Source organism: Magnolia sinica, chromosome 8, assembly GCF_029962835.1.
Source record: "Magnolia sinica isolate HGM2019 chromosome 8, MsV1, whole genome shotgun sequence".
Taxonomy (NCBI): domain Eukaryota; kingdom Viridiplantae; phylum Streptophyta; class Magnoliopsida; order Magnoliales; family Magnoliaceae; genus Magnolia; species Magnolia sinica.
In genome coordinates this window covers 35101631-35115395 of record NC_080580.1, presented here as the reverse complement: position 1 = coordinate 35115395, position 13765 = coordinate 35101631, and the positions used below count along the sequence as shown (strand labels likewise).

The following is a 13765-nucleotide window of genomic DNA, read 5'->3' as shown; positions in this document are numbered from 1 at the left end:
GTTGCAAGGTGGAATTGCGAGCTGGGAATGGATCGGGATGCTAAAAGCACGGATTTAACGTTCAGAATGCACCAAGGCAAGGGACGGACCCCAAGAGACCAAGATCGACGGATATGCACGCCAGGGATCCAAGAAAATCGAGAAATTGAAGCTCAACTAGCCTGAAAAGTGTCCAGAATGCAAGATCATAGGGTTCCCACCATCTGATCAGTTCGAAACTCCATACGTGGCCTGAGGACCATAAATTAATCGTACACGTCAAATTTCAGCCATTGGATCCCTCTGGAAGTGGCCCAACGGACAGATCAGCCCACAATTTACTGATTTGGGGCCCACCTGATCTCTGGATATACCTCATCTTCGATCTCAACACCTTAAATCATGTGAAGAACCAGATGGACGGAGGAGATTTTGTACATACACCATGATGGACCCCATGTGCATTGCATGTGTACAGTCTGAAAGTGCACCAGCTGTGCACCCGTGCACTCAAAGTCGGTCAGCAGGCGCTGACCGACACAAACTCAAACTCTTCAAAAACGCAACAGCGTTAACGTGTTTGTCCGGGCTTTGACTGTGGGCCCCACCCATCAGGTATTCGGACAATCTGGACCATCCATTTGATCAATAGGTGGGGCGTAGCCCCCACCTAGATGTCCTTTTCGTCCCATTATGCACACACGTGTAAAAAAAGATCAAACGCAGGATAGACGGTGAAAATATGTGATACAGTGGGCCACACTAAAATCAAGAAAAAGTATGCATTTTCAATAGGTTTTTCGCCATGAGCTGAATGAACGGAGTGGATTTACTCTCGGGCATTGTTCATGGGCCCCACCGGCTCTCATTCAAAAGAAACGGAAATTGCATCCGGAAAAACCGGGTTTTCCGTGCGGTTCTGGCCCACCATAGTTGATTAGAGGTATGATCCAAACTGTCCATCGTGTATCTCGTCTAAATATTTCCCAAGTGACGTTATTTATTTGGAAAGAAAGTGAGAGAAGTGGAAGTTTTTCTTCCGTTTTCTTGGCTGCGGAAAGGCCTACGCACCGGCCTTGTTGTGTAAGGAGTCTTCCTCTCGTGAAACTTCCGCAGGGAGTGCGGAAATCCGTCCCGGACGACAGCTCTATAAAGAGAAAAAAAGGAAAGGAAGGAAGGGGGGAGGAGTTTTGGAAAAAAAGAAGGTAAAAGCTTGGAGGAACGTGGAGGCCAACCAAAGAAGACAGGGAGCGCTGGAGCGGGGCTGCTGGACGTGGGAGCTGACCCGGTTCCTCTTCTTCCTCTTCTTCTTCTTCTTCTTCTTTTTAATTGGAATTTAGCCCATTCATGTGTGGCTAAACCTCTTAGCTAGGGCTAAGAGGTGAAGCTGTAGCGAGATGGGAGATACTGTTTCATGCGTTTAAGTTAAAATTTCTGAACTGAACTTGGTTGTGGTTTAATTATTAACGGAATATTTTCTCAGTCTTTAATGGTCTGTTGTGACTGAAATTACAATGGGTTTGCAATGGCTTTGAATATTTCTTTTTCTCTTTTAATGTTTATGACGCCAGGAAGCCCTGTTGTTCACTATCGTCTCCTAGGCATGGTTGGATGATAATACCCTTCCTAACCTTCATAGCATGTTGATTGGTTGGTGATTAGTTTAATTCTGTTGTTAACTTTGTCTCCTAGGTATGGTTTGGTGATGGAATCCATTCTAATTCATATACCATTCATCTCGTAAAGACTAAATCAAGTAAGTTCAGTTTGATTTTCATGATTCCTGATGCAGGCATAAGATCTCCCCTGGTTTCTACAAGTGGATCCTCCTGAATCCCTAGTTTTCCTTCCCTGAATTGTTTAAAGTTTTAGATAATTATTTCTTAAATTTTATTTGGTTCAGATCACATCTTAGTCTAGTTCTAGATCTGGTTATTTTCGGATAACGTACAGGTTTCAATCCCTATGGATTCGACCTCGGTCTTACCGAGTTTATTACTATATCACAACCCTATACTTGGGAGTGAACAAGTTTTTCGCGCCGCCGGGGACTAACGGTTGCGATTTTCTGAAATTAATTAGGTTTGGAATTAATTTAAGATTAGAATTTAACTAACTTTAGTTGTAAACTTTTATTTGATTTCTAGAACTAACTTGTTTTTCTGTTTTATAGGATCCTGACATAAGTCCATAAATTGGTAATTCCTTCCTAATCTTTCTACTTTTTCTACTTCTTAGAATTAGGGTTTAATTTTTGAAAATTTTTAATCCTAGTATTTTTCTATTTTTAGGAAGTAGTTTATTTTTAAAAACTTTCCTCTTTTGTTTTTTAGTTTCTACTTTTAACTCTTTTAGAATCTAACTTTGTTCCCTAAATTCACTTTTAGAAATTTTCTACTTATAGAATTTTTGTGTAGAAACTAACCTTCCTATTTTGTAGGCCTTTAAGATAGAAATTTCTAATTCGGTAAGCTCCTTCCCTACTTTCTATTTTTCAGTTCTCTTTTAGTAATTTACTTTCTAGCTTAGAACTTTCCTAATTTATTTTAGAAATTTTCACTTTCTTTTAGGAATTCCTTCTTTTAGAAATCAGTTCACTACTATCTTTCTTTTAAAGGATTGTTCTTCTCCTTTTTAGAATCTAACTTATTTTGTTTTATTTTGCAGGTCTTCAACTTAGGGCCTCCAATTTGGTAACTCATTTCCAACCCTCTCTTTTTTTTAGATTTTCTTTCTTAGGATTAGGTTTCAAATTTAAATTAAGGGCTGCGAGTGTTTCATGCCTAAGTGGGCCCGTGGCGACACTCGACATCTCTTGATTGAAGGAGGATTGGTTGAGGGGTTGATTATCCATCACAGGACTAGACACCGCTCGAAATCCCCTAAGTTAATTGAAGTTATGGCTGAAGACCAACCTCCTCTACTTCCACCCAGGGTGGAGGATACCCAAGATGAAAATGAGGGGCAACAGGCACCCCTGCCTCGTACTTTACGAGATTATCTACAACCGGCGGGAGTGAGTACGCCCTCATGCATGATTTTCCCGAAAACACAGGATAAATGGACATCAAGCCAGGAGTTATCCAACTCCTTCCCAAATTCCATGGACTTGAATCGAAAGTCCATATTTACATTTAAAAGAGTTCGATGAAATTATAGCTACATTATGTTTTCCTAATGTATCCGAGGATACAATTAGGTGAAACTCTTTCCTTTTTCCTTAAAAGAGAAAGCTAAGACGTGGTTACATTCATTGGGTCGAGATCCATTGGCACATGGAGCGACATGCAGAGGAATTCATAAAAAAATTCTTCCCACATCATAAAACGATTACCCTCGGAAAGCGATCATGAACTTTGCCCAAAAGGAAGATGAAACATTCTTCCAATGTTAGAAAAGGTTCAAAGATTTGGTCAATTCATGCCCACAACACGGATTTGAAACGTGGCGCATTACAAATTTTTTCTATGATAGACTGACATCTTCCATGCGCCAAATGGTCGAGACAATGTGTAATGGAGAGTTCATTAATAAAGATGTCGACGAGGTATGGGACTACCTCGACAGTTTGGCTAAAAAAACACAATCTTGGGACTATTACTCAAAGTCGAACACCACGTCTAGGCCGACTCAATTAAAGGAGAAAGGTGGATTATATCTCTTGAAAGAAGAGGATGATCTCAAGTGTAAAGTGACTACGCTCATAAGGAAAGTTGAGGCCATGGAAGGAAAGAAGGATAAGGTTAATAAAATTGTCCTACAATACCCACCTTTCGAGGAGTGTTGAATGAACAAGCCAATGCCGTAAACAACTATCAAAGACCTTTTACTGGACCTAACTCCAATACGTACAATCCTGGCTGGAAAAATCATCCAAACTTTAGTTGGAGGAATGGACAAACGACTACTCTTCCAGGTTTCTTCAATCAAAATCCAAATCAAGTGAAACCTCAAGAGGAACCGGTTCAAAATTCCATACAAGAGCTGGCTCAGGCAATGCGGAGAATTACAGATTTTATGCAAAAGATAGATTCTCGTATGACGGTTATAGAAAAGGGGATGCTTCCTGCACAACCTCTCCCCAATCCTAAACCGCAGTACGAGATTAATGATCCCAGCTCTTCAAATCAGATGGGGCACGCTAAATCCATCACCACTCTTAGGAGTGGAAAGATCATTGATAAAACTCTTCCGGTTAGGCCCGAAAAGCCTCAAGAACCAGAAGAGGACAACAATGATGGATCCAGTGATGCCCCATAAAAATTAGAACCAAAACTTCTAGAGAAGTCAGTTGCTCCGTTCCCCCAACGGTTGGTTTCACCAAAACCTCTCTCTAACTCTCAGGATATCCTAGAGGTGTTGAAACAAGTGAAAGTCAACATTCCTCTACTTGATGTCGTTAAACAGATACCTTCATATGCCAAATTCCTGAAAGACTTATGCACGACCAAAAGACAGCAAAATATTCAAAAGAAAATTTTCTTGATTGAGAAAGTGAGTGCCATCCTAAAGCAAGACATGCCACAGAAATTCAAAGATCCCGGTAGCCCAACCATATCATGTGTAATCAGGAACCATCGAATTGATCACGCACTTCTTGACTTAGGAGCGAGTGTCAATCTGATTCCCTACTCGGTATACAAACAGTTAGGTTTGAGTGAATTAAAACCCACCCTAACCACACTACAACTTGCTGATCGCTCTGTTCGTGTACCAAGAGGGATAATTGAGGATGTGTTGGTCCAAATTGATAGATTTTACTACCCTGTAGATTTTATCATCCTGGACACCGAACCCATCAATAACATAAGCACTCAGATCCCCGTCATTCTTGGCTGCTCATTCCTTGCCACTTCAAATGCAATTATCAATTGCAGGAATGGTGTCATGACTATGTATTTTGAGAATATGACATTGGAGTCAAACATCTTTTTCAATAACGGCAGAAACTTAGAGGAGAATGACGATTTCCACGACATTAACATGATTGACTCTTTCGTGGAAGATACGACACCTCTAACCTTATCCTCCGACCATCTAGAGACGTCCCTGGTCCACTCTCATGATTTTGATGATGACATGATTAGGGAGACGTGCGCCTTGCTTGATACTGCACCGGTACTTGAAGTTAACCGGTGGAGGCCATAATTTGAAGAATTGCCACAAACCAATGTAGTGCCTCTATCGTCTAACCTCAAGCCGCCGAAGCTTGACCTAAAACCTTTGCCCTCTGATTTGAAATATGCCTATTTAGGTCAAGATGAGACATACCCGGTGGTGATCTCTGCCCACCTAGAGAAAGAACAGGAGAGTATGCTCATATCTACTCTCATTGAGCATAAAGGAGCCTTGGGATGGACGATAGCGGACCTCAAGGGAATCGATCCCTCGATTTGTACTCACCGCATATATCTTGAGGATAATGCAAAAACCACTCGACAACCATAACGTAGACTAAATCCAAACATGAAGGAAGTGGTTAAGGCCGAGGTTCTTAAACTATTGGACGTGGGTATCATATACCCTATATCTGATAGTCAATGGGTGAGTCCAACTCAAGTGGTCCCTAAGAAGTCCGGAATCACCATCGTAGCCAATGCTAATAATGAACTCGTGCCAACTAGAGTCACTACTAGTTGGAGAATGTGCATTGACTACAGGAAGTTGAATACCGTCACGAGGAAAGACCACTTTCCTTTACCATTCATTGATCAAATTTTGAAAAGGTTAGCTGGTCATTCCTATTACTGTTTCCTTGACGGGTATTCGGGTTACAACCAAATAGAGATAGCCCCTGAAGATCAGGAAAAGACTACGTTTACATGTCCTTACGGCACCTTTGCTTACCGAAGGATGTCATTCGGACTATGTAATGCCCTTGCCACCTTTCAGCGATGTATGATGAGTATTTTTTTCTAACATGGTGGGGCAATATCTAGAGGTCTTCATGGATGATTTCTCTGTCTTTGGTTCATCTTTCAGCAAGTGTTTGGAAAGTCTTAAATGTGTACTAAAAAGATGTGAAGAAAAGAACTTGGTACTAAATTGGGAGAAGTGTCATTTCATGGTTCATAAGGGAATTGTCCTTGGACATATTATCTTGTCCAAAGGAATTGAGGTAGATAAGGCAAAAATCGATCTTATCTCTAACCTACCTCCACCCAAGAACATACAGGATGTACGATCCTTCTTAGGACACGCAGGATTTTATAGGAGATTCATAAAGGACTTTAGTCTCCTCTCTCGTCCTTTATGCACTCTTCTTCAAAAGGATGCTCCGTACGAGTGGACTGAGCAATGCCAGGAAGCTTTCACCAAGCTTAAGGGCACGTTAACCACTGCACCTATCATGCAGCCACCCGACTGGAGCCTTCCTTTTGAGCTTATGTGCGACGCTTCTGATTATGCTCTTGGGGCGGTCCTAGGCCAAAGAAAAGATAAGAGGCCCTACGTCATTCATTACGCAAGTAGAACTTTAAATTCTGCCCAGGTGAACTACTCGACTACGGAAAAGGAACTCTTAGCTGTAGTGTTCGCCTTGGACAAATTTAGGTCCTACTTGATCGGATCCAAGATCATTATCTACATAGATCATGCGGCACTTAAGTATCTTCTTTCTAAGAATGATTCTAAGCCCCGTTTGATACGATGGATCCTTCTACTCCAAGAATTTGATTTGAAAATTAAAGATAAAAAGGGAGTAGAGAACATAGTGGCCGATCACCTTTCTCGCCTTAATACCTCTGATTCCCTTGAGGCGACCCATATCAATGATATGTTCCCCGATGAACAACTATTCAGAGTCTCTCATTCTCCTTGGTTCGCTGATATTGCTAATTATCTTGCCACAGGTTCCATACCGACACAGTGGACTGCGCAAGATAAGAAGAAATTCTTCACCGAGGTGCGCAACTTTTTCTGGGATGATCCTTATTTATTTAAATATTGCCCAGACCAAATCCTAAGGAGATGTGTACCAGACGATGAGCATCAGAGCGTCATCTCCTTCTGTCACTCACAGGCCTGTGGTGGTCACTTTTTTACTAAAAAGACCACGGCCAAGATTCTGCAGTGTGGCTTTTATTGGCTCACTATGTTTAGGGACACTCATGAGTTTTGCAAAGCTTGTGAGTGTTGTCAGAAATTGGGAGCATTGTCCCGTCGAAATATGATGCCTTTGAATCCCATCCTTATCATTGAAGCATTTGATTGCTGGGGCATCGATTTCATGGGACCATTCCCCCAATCGTTTGGAAATCTGTATATTTTGCTCGCCGTGGATTATGTCACTAAATGGGTCGAAGCGATTTCGTGTCGAACTAATGACCATCGCACGGTCATTAAATTCCTAAAAGAAAACATCCTTTCTCGATTCGGAACGCCTCGAGCCATCATTAGTGATGGGGGCTCACACTTTTGTAATAAACCATTTGAGAGCTTAATGAAGAAATACGGTATCTCTCATAAGGTGAGCACCCCATACCATCCACAGATAAGTGGACAAGCTGAGATTTCCAATAGGGATATCAAACATATCCTAGAGAAAACGGTTAACCCTGATTGTAAGGATTGGTCAATCCGATTGACCGATGCCTTATGGGCATACCATACTGCCTTTAAAACCCCTATTGGAATGTCTCCCTTTAGACTTGTCTATGGGAAAGCTTGTCACTTGCCTATGGAGCTGGAACATAAAGCATACTGGGCGATAAAAAATCTTAATTTTAATTTGGACAACGCTAGCTCGCTACGCAAACTTTAATTGAATGAACTTGAGGAAATCCGGAATGATGCGTACGATAATTCAAAAATTTACAAGGACAAGATGAAAGCATTTCATGACCAACACATTTTGTGATAATCATTCACGCCTGGTCAGAAGGTCCTTTTGTACAATTCTTGATTACATCTCTTTCCGGGTAAGCTTCGATCTCGTTGGACCGGCCCTTACATTGTTGTCACTGTTTTTCCGCATGGGGCCGTTGAGATAAGAGATCCCGACAATGGCAAGGAGTTTAAAGTCAATGGACATCGATTGAAACCATTTGTCGAGAAATTTGATTCAGAGGACATGTCCATGCCCCTGACTGCTCCTGTTTACCAGGATTGATCTCCTAGTCTGATGGAGGTATAGGTAGGTTTATCGCTTTCATAGGACTAGGGTAGTTGCTTTATTTGTCTGGCTGAAGACGGTAAACTTAGCGCTCCTGGGAGGCAACCCAGTTCTTCATTTCATTTCGTTTTTATCATTAGTTAGTTCAATGTTTGTGGGTAACATTACTGCAAACCCTCACGAGACTACAACTCGTCCACTAGGGGCAACCTAGGGGTTTAAAGGCTTGTTGCATACGCTAAATGCAATCGAGAGCACCTACGAAAGTGGTATAGGTAGGATTTTATTTTTGTTATTTTATTTTACTTCTGTTGGTTTCTCTCTTGTGCTGACCCGCTCTTACGTAGATATCTTTGGAAAGCCTCTTGATTCTTTCATCCAGGTAATATCTTTCCATCACTCCTCTTATATTTTCGTTGTCCCATGTGCATTGCATGCTTATTTCTTTTACATTGAGGACAATGTAGATTTTAGGTTGGGGGTGGGAGATTAGGTTTCCTAATCAGCGTTTTCTTGGTCTTGAGCAAAAATTGTGAAAATTTTTAAATTTTTTTTGGACTTTCTTGTGAATTCGAAGGGATTTTGACGGCCATCTAGGGCACTTGGAATTTCAAGATACATGATGTTGGAAATTTAAGACGCTTGGATTCAGTATCTATTGGATTGCATAATTAAGTTTGAATTGTTAATCCAGAATTAGAAGTTGTACACTTTGATTGAGTTATGATCTCACATGTCACATCTCGCTTTCACATTAAGGTCTCAGTTTGATATTGAAGGATTTACTTGGTACTCACTAAGCATGAAAGGAACCGGCCTGAGAAAATTGAAAGGATTGGGTGAATAATCTTCACCATAGGTTTGCTCCCTATAGGTGAAGGTTTGATTTCCCAAAGTAGCCTACGGAAAGGGGTGGGCAATGGTCTTCATCATAGGTTTGCTCCCTATAGGTGAAGATTTGATTCCTCCCCTTGGCGGTATTTTAATGAGAAAAAAAATATATATCAAAGGTCGATTAATGAAAAGATGATCCGTGAGGAAAGTTTTAGTTATTATGAACTATCTTAGTGTTTACCGATAATATCATGAAATTAAGAAGTGAACCTTAATGATAAGCCGAGATTACACGATACACCCATGGAACTCAATATTTAGAATCGTTCTAATTAATGGATTAATATTTGAGCTTGATTATGAAGTTTACCGTGAGCTTGATTTCAGGAGAAAGTAATGCCAACATTCATGAATCTTAGAATTCGAGTATCTGAATTGTTTTTCATAAATCTCTTGAGTTTGTAGAAATTGTCCTGTAATTCTCAATTTATTTTTCGCATACCTTGCTCGGGACTAGCAAGATGCTGGTTGGGGGTTGTGTTGAGGGTCAAATATTGCATATCAGACCCAGTTATTGCCTGGATTTATAAACATGGTACCGTTGAATAGCCCATTTTAATCATGTTTGTGTTGCAAGGTGGAATTGCGAGCTGAGACTGGATCGGGATGCTAAAAGCACGGATTTAACGTTCAGAATGCACCAAGGCAAGGGACGGACTCCAGGGGACCAAGATCGACGGAATTACACGCCAGAGACCCAAGGAAATCTAGGAATTGGAGCTTAAGTGGCCTGAAAAGTGTCCAGAATGCAAGATCATAGGGTTCACACCATCCGATCAGTTCGAAACTCCATATGTGGCCTGAGGACCATAAATGAACCGTACACGTAAAATTTCATCCATTGGATCGCTGCGGAAGTGGCCTAACGGTCATTTCAGCCCACAATTTACTGATCTGGGGCCCACCTGATCGCTGGATACGCCTCATCTTCGGTCTCGACGCCTTAAATCATGTGAAGAACCAGATGGATGGAGGAGATTTTGTACATAAACCATGATGGACCCCACATGCATAGCATGTGTACAGTCTGTAAGTGCACCAGCCGTGCACCCGTGCACTCAAAGTCGGTCAGCAGGCGCGAAAAAAATCCAAAGACGCAACAGCGTCTTCGAAGTGTTTGTCCGGGCTTTGATTGTGGGCCCCACCCATCGGGTATTCTGATAATCTGGACCATCCATTTGATCAATAGGTGGGGCGTAACCCTCACCTAGATGTCCTTTTCGTCCCATTATGCACACACATGTAAAAAAAAGATCGAACGGAAGATGAACGGTGGGCTGAACCAGCTTGTGGGCCACACTAAAATCTAACCAAAACTATCCCTTCCTGAACAGTTTTTCGTCCTGATTACAATGGACGGAGTGAATTTCGTAGAAACTGAAAGGATTGGGTCCCACCAACAGCCAGCGCAAGAAGCGCTGGCTCTGTTTTTGCGTATGGAAAACCCGGGTTTTCCATGCGGTTTTGGCCCACCATAGTTGATCAGAGGTATGATCCAAACCATCCATCGTGTATCTCGTCCAAATATTTTCCAAGTGACGTTATTTATTTGGAAAGAATATAAGGGAAGTGGAAGTTTTTTCTTCCGTTTTCTTGGCTGTGGAAAGGCCTACGCACCGGCCTTGTTGTGTAAGGAGTCTTCCTGCTCGTGAAACTTCCGCAGGGCGTGTATGGAGTCTCCAGCTTCCGCAGCCTAATTCTTTTAGGACTCCACAACAGTTCCGGGAAGAGTTTTTTTGTCTTTAAAAGGGATCGGAGGCGGAAACGTGAAGGAGAGGGAAGAAGACAGTTGGGCAGGGACGTGAGCAACAAGGGGTGAAGACGTGAAGCTGGTTTCTCTCTTTCCTTCTTGTTCTTTTCTTTCCCTTTTTATTTTTATTTTGTTGTTTTATTCAGCCCATTCATGTGTGGCTAACCCTCTTAGCTAGGGCTAAGAGGTGAAGCCTGTAGCGAGATGGGAGAGTCTATTCTATGCGTTTAATTTAAATTTTTGAACTGAATTTGATTTTAAGTTGATTATTAAAGGAATATTTTCTCAGTCTTTAATGGTCTGTTGTGACTGAAATTACAATGGGTTTGCAATGGCTTTGAATATTTCTTTTTCTCTTTTAATGTTTATGACGTCAGGAGGCCCTGTTGTTCACCATCGTCTCCTGGGCATGGTTGGATGATAGTACCCTTCCTAACCTTCATAGCATGTTGATTGGTTGGTGATTAGTTTAATTCTATTGTTAACTTTGTCTCCTGGGTATGGTTTGGTGATGGAATCCATTCTAATTCATATACCATTCATCTCGTAAAGCCTAAATCAAGTAAGTTCAGATTGATTTCCATGATTCCTGATGCAAGCATAAGATCTCCCTGATCTCTACAAGTGGATCCTCTGAATCCCTAGTTTCCCTTCCTCTGAATTCTTTAAAGTTTTAGATAATTATTCCACAATTATTCCTTAAAATTCTATTTGGTAGTCTAGTTCTAGTTCTACTTGGTTTCAGATAACGTACAGGTATCAGTCCCTGTGGATTCGACCTCGGTCTTACCGAGTTTATTACTACATCACAACCCTATACTTGGGGAGTGAACACATTATATGTATGCGTATTATGAGGAGTCATGGTCGCGCCCGTCATCACCGGTGCCGTCGTGCTTGGCGGACCCTGAGATAACACTGCCCGTCCATCTTCTGCTGCTTCCAGGCCAACGTCATCATTGCCTCTACCAGCATTCTCCATTCGAATTGTGCGTAGCAGGCCCTGCAACCTCAATAGGTAGCTCTGGCCCGCTGGCTGCAAGACATGCTTGGCGATATCCTAGTTCTAGCTGTGTAGCAAGGCCGGCACAACCTACTCCAGGACCTAAAGATATCCTCCGATCTCCAACTACTGCAGGAGCAATAGTAGGCACAATAGTCTGTGAACTATTGCAAGTGTCCTAAATAAACAAATCAACATCAAAACCACACAACCATGGGATTTAAATGATTATAGAGGATCTTTTGTTCACTTAGTAAAATACCTAAAAAAGCATATACGGCTCATTAGGAGAAGAGTATATCTGAAAGACAAATACCATAACAATAAGAAAGCCTTTAGGTTTGCAGCACAAAGCATATTCTTTTAGTAATAAGCTTACCTGATTAACCTGGAACTCTGTGCGATCAAATCCAGATATAACAATCTCACTGAATATCTTCATTTCTGGAACCTCAGTTGCTAAGTTGCACCTATAAATAATGCCAAGAGTAAGGAAGCTAATGAAGCTAATAAAAAATATGGATATTGCAATAGACCTGTTTCAATAGGCCCGTCTAGCAGTACCTATGTCTAGCGGTGAGGTTCCAAAAATGAAGATATTCTGTAGAAGAGGTCTATTGTTAGACATAGGATGGGATCCAGAAATCCTGTAAATGGTACCTATGTCTAGCGGTATGGGATGTTGAAATAGACTTGTTTCCAAGTCCCTTATCTGCAGAACATACTTGCAATCACTTAAATAGCTCACTAAAAGTTGGTTACCATTCACAGCTTTTGTCGATTCGAGTACGTTCTTTTCAGCTTCTTGGAGCAAATCAGTCTATACACTTGGCTCCCTGAGAAGATATTGCAGGTTCGAATAAAATAAGTCAGCTACTTAGCTAGAAAAACTTTACACAAATCTTTCAGTCTATACTACAGAAAATAAGATGAAGATGTAATGTGATGCACTTATTTATGCTACAAAATGTATAACTGGTAACTTTGATGAGTAATGACAAGTCATAAAGCATTGACTTATTTCTATTTGAAATGTCGAGTTCTACAATGTGAGCTATTGTAATGGTAGTAAAATGCTCAAATATGCATAGTTAGAAGCATTCATCTGATATCCAATCGGGTGCAACAGAAGAAGAAATTAGCAATGTCTATTAACAAGTTAAGTGCTAAAATGATATAAAAAATATAAAGAGGATGCCAACATACATAGGTGTTCCACGGTGTTTGCTAAAAGTGATTTGGTTATGGTGTACTTGTGTGAGAAATGATTTTCAACCGGCACTTATAATAAGTTGAACCCAAAGAAAGTTGGCCTTTGTTGGGTGTTGACAAAAGTCGATGATAATGTATATCGTATTGAGTTATAGAAAGGCTTAGATATCTCACATACTTTTAGTGTTCAAGAGAAACTGATCAGCCATCCAATAGCTGATATGGGATGGTTAAGATTGTCCAATTAAGAAATAGAAAAAACAGTTCAAGAGAAACTGATCAGCCATGCAAAATGGCGGAATTTGGAAAACATACCCAAATGGCGGAATTTGGAAAACAGCAAAGGAGATGATAATTAAAGCTTAAAAGAATCCTCACCTTTGCCAGCTTTCTCTGTGTCTTGACCGACTCGAATGGAAGCACCACGGTTAGCAACTCCCTGCACAAATCACAATAAGCAAAACGACAAATGAATATGTGTTTTCCAGACATTGGTATTTAGAACATGTCTTGGATTGAATGAAGTGGAAGGAATACCCATAAGAAAGTATTGGAATCAAAATACAAAGAGAACCACAAGATGTTGTAAAACAATGAAAAAAAAAAGAAGATAGGTGGCATCCAAAAATAAATTTACCTGTATAAGCTTCAGGTCAAATGAGAGAACAATGCCAGCAATCTCTGTATTCCTCTGTTTACATAGCAAAGAGAATGATCTTACGACTAGTTTTACGAAATATAGAATCATACATATAATTAGATTCTTTTAAAATAAGCAAGACATTCCATGTAATTCCCCTTTTCAGACATATAT

General features: G+C 40.8%; 1 protein-coding gene and 1 non-coding gene across 10 annotated transcripts; both read right to left on the bottom strand.

Annotated features, from left to right (window-relative positions):
* Window positions 1–3311: 3311 nt before the first annotated feature.
* Window positions 3312–3417, bottom strand: LOC131254556 (small nucleolar RNA R71). The gene has a single exon (XR_009175674.1). It is a non-coding gene; the product is annotated as a small nucleolar RNA R71 (small nucleolar RNA).
* An 8175-nt stretch (window positions 3418–11592) lies between these two features.
* LOC131253237 (DDB1- and CUL4-associated factor homolog 1-like) lies at window positions 11593–13513 on the bottom strand. 9 transcript variants are annotated; one of them, XR_009175046.1, is made up of 7 exons: window positions 13489–13510; window positions 13330–13390; window positions 12433–12575; window positions 12304–12340; window positions 12119–12209; window positions 12002–12040; window positions 11593–11917 (listed from the first exon to the last, which is right to left on the bottom strand). XR_009175046.1 is itself a non-coding variant. In XM_058254160.1 (2 exons), exons 1-2 carry the CDS (start codon window positions 12179–12181, stop codon window positions 11702–11704), a joined length of 279 nt encoding a protein of 92 aa, XP_058110143.1. In that variant the 5' UTR covers window positions 12182–12209; the 3' UTR covers window positions 11593–11701. The 9 variants fall into 9 exon arrangements, 1 of the variants encoding a protein (XP_058110143.1); XR_009175049.1 differs by lacking the exon at window positions 12304–12340 and having other exon boundaries at window positions 12400–12575; XR_009175048.1 differs by lacking the exon at window positions 12304–12340 and having other exon boundaries at window positions 12502–12575.
* Between the last annotated feature and the right edge of the window lie 252 nt (window positions 13514–13765).

Bases quoted from the DNA above. Each gene is read 5' to 3' on its own strand.
- LOC131253237 (XM_058254160.1), bottom strand. From the start codon at position 12,181: ATGAAGATATTCAGTGAGATTGTTATATCTGGATTTGATCGCACAGAG. The intron at 11,918-12,118 runs GTAAGCTTATTA...TTGTTTATTTAG, and splicing joins CAGAGTTCCAGGTTAATCAG to GACACTTGCAATAGTTCACA.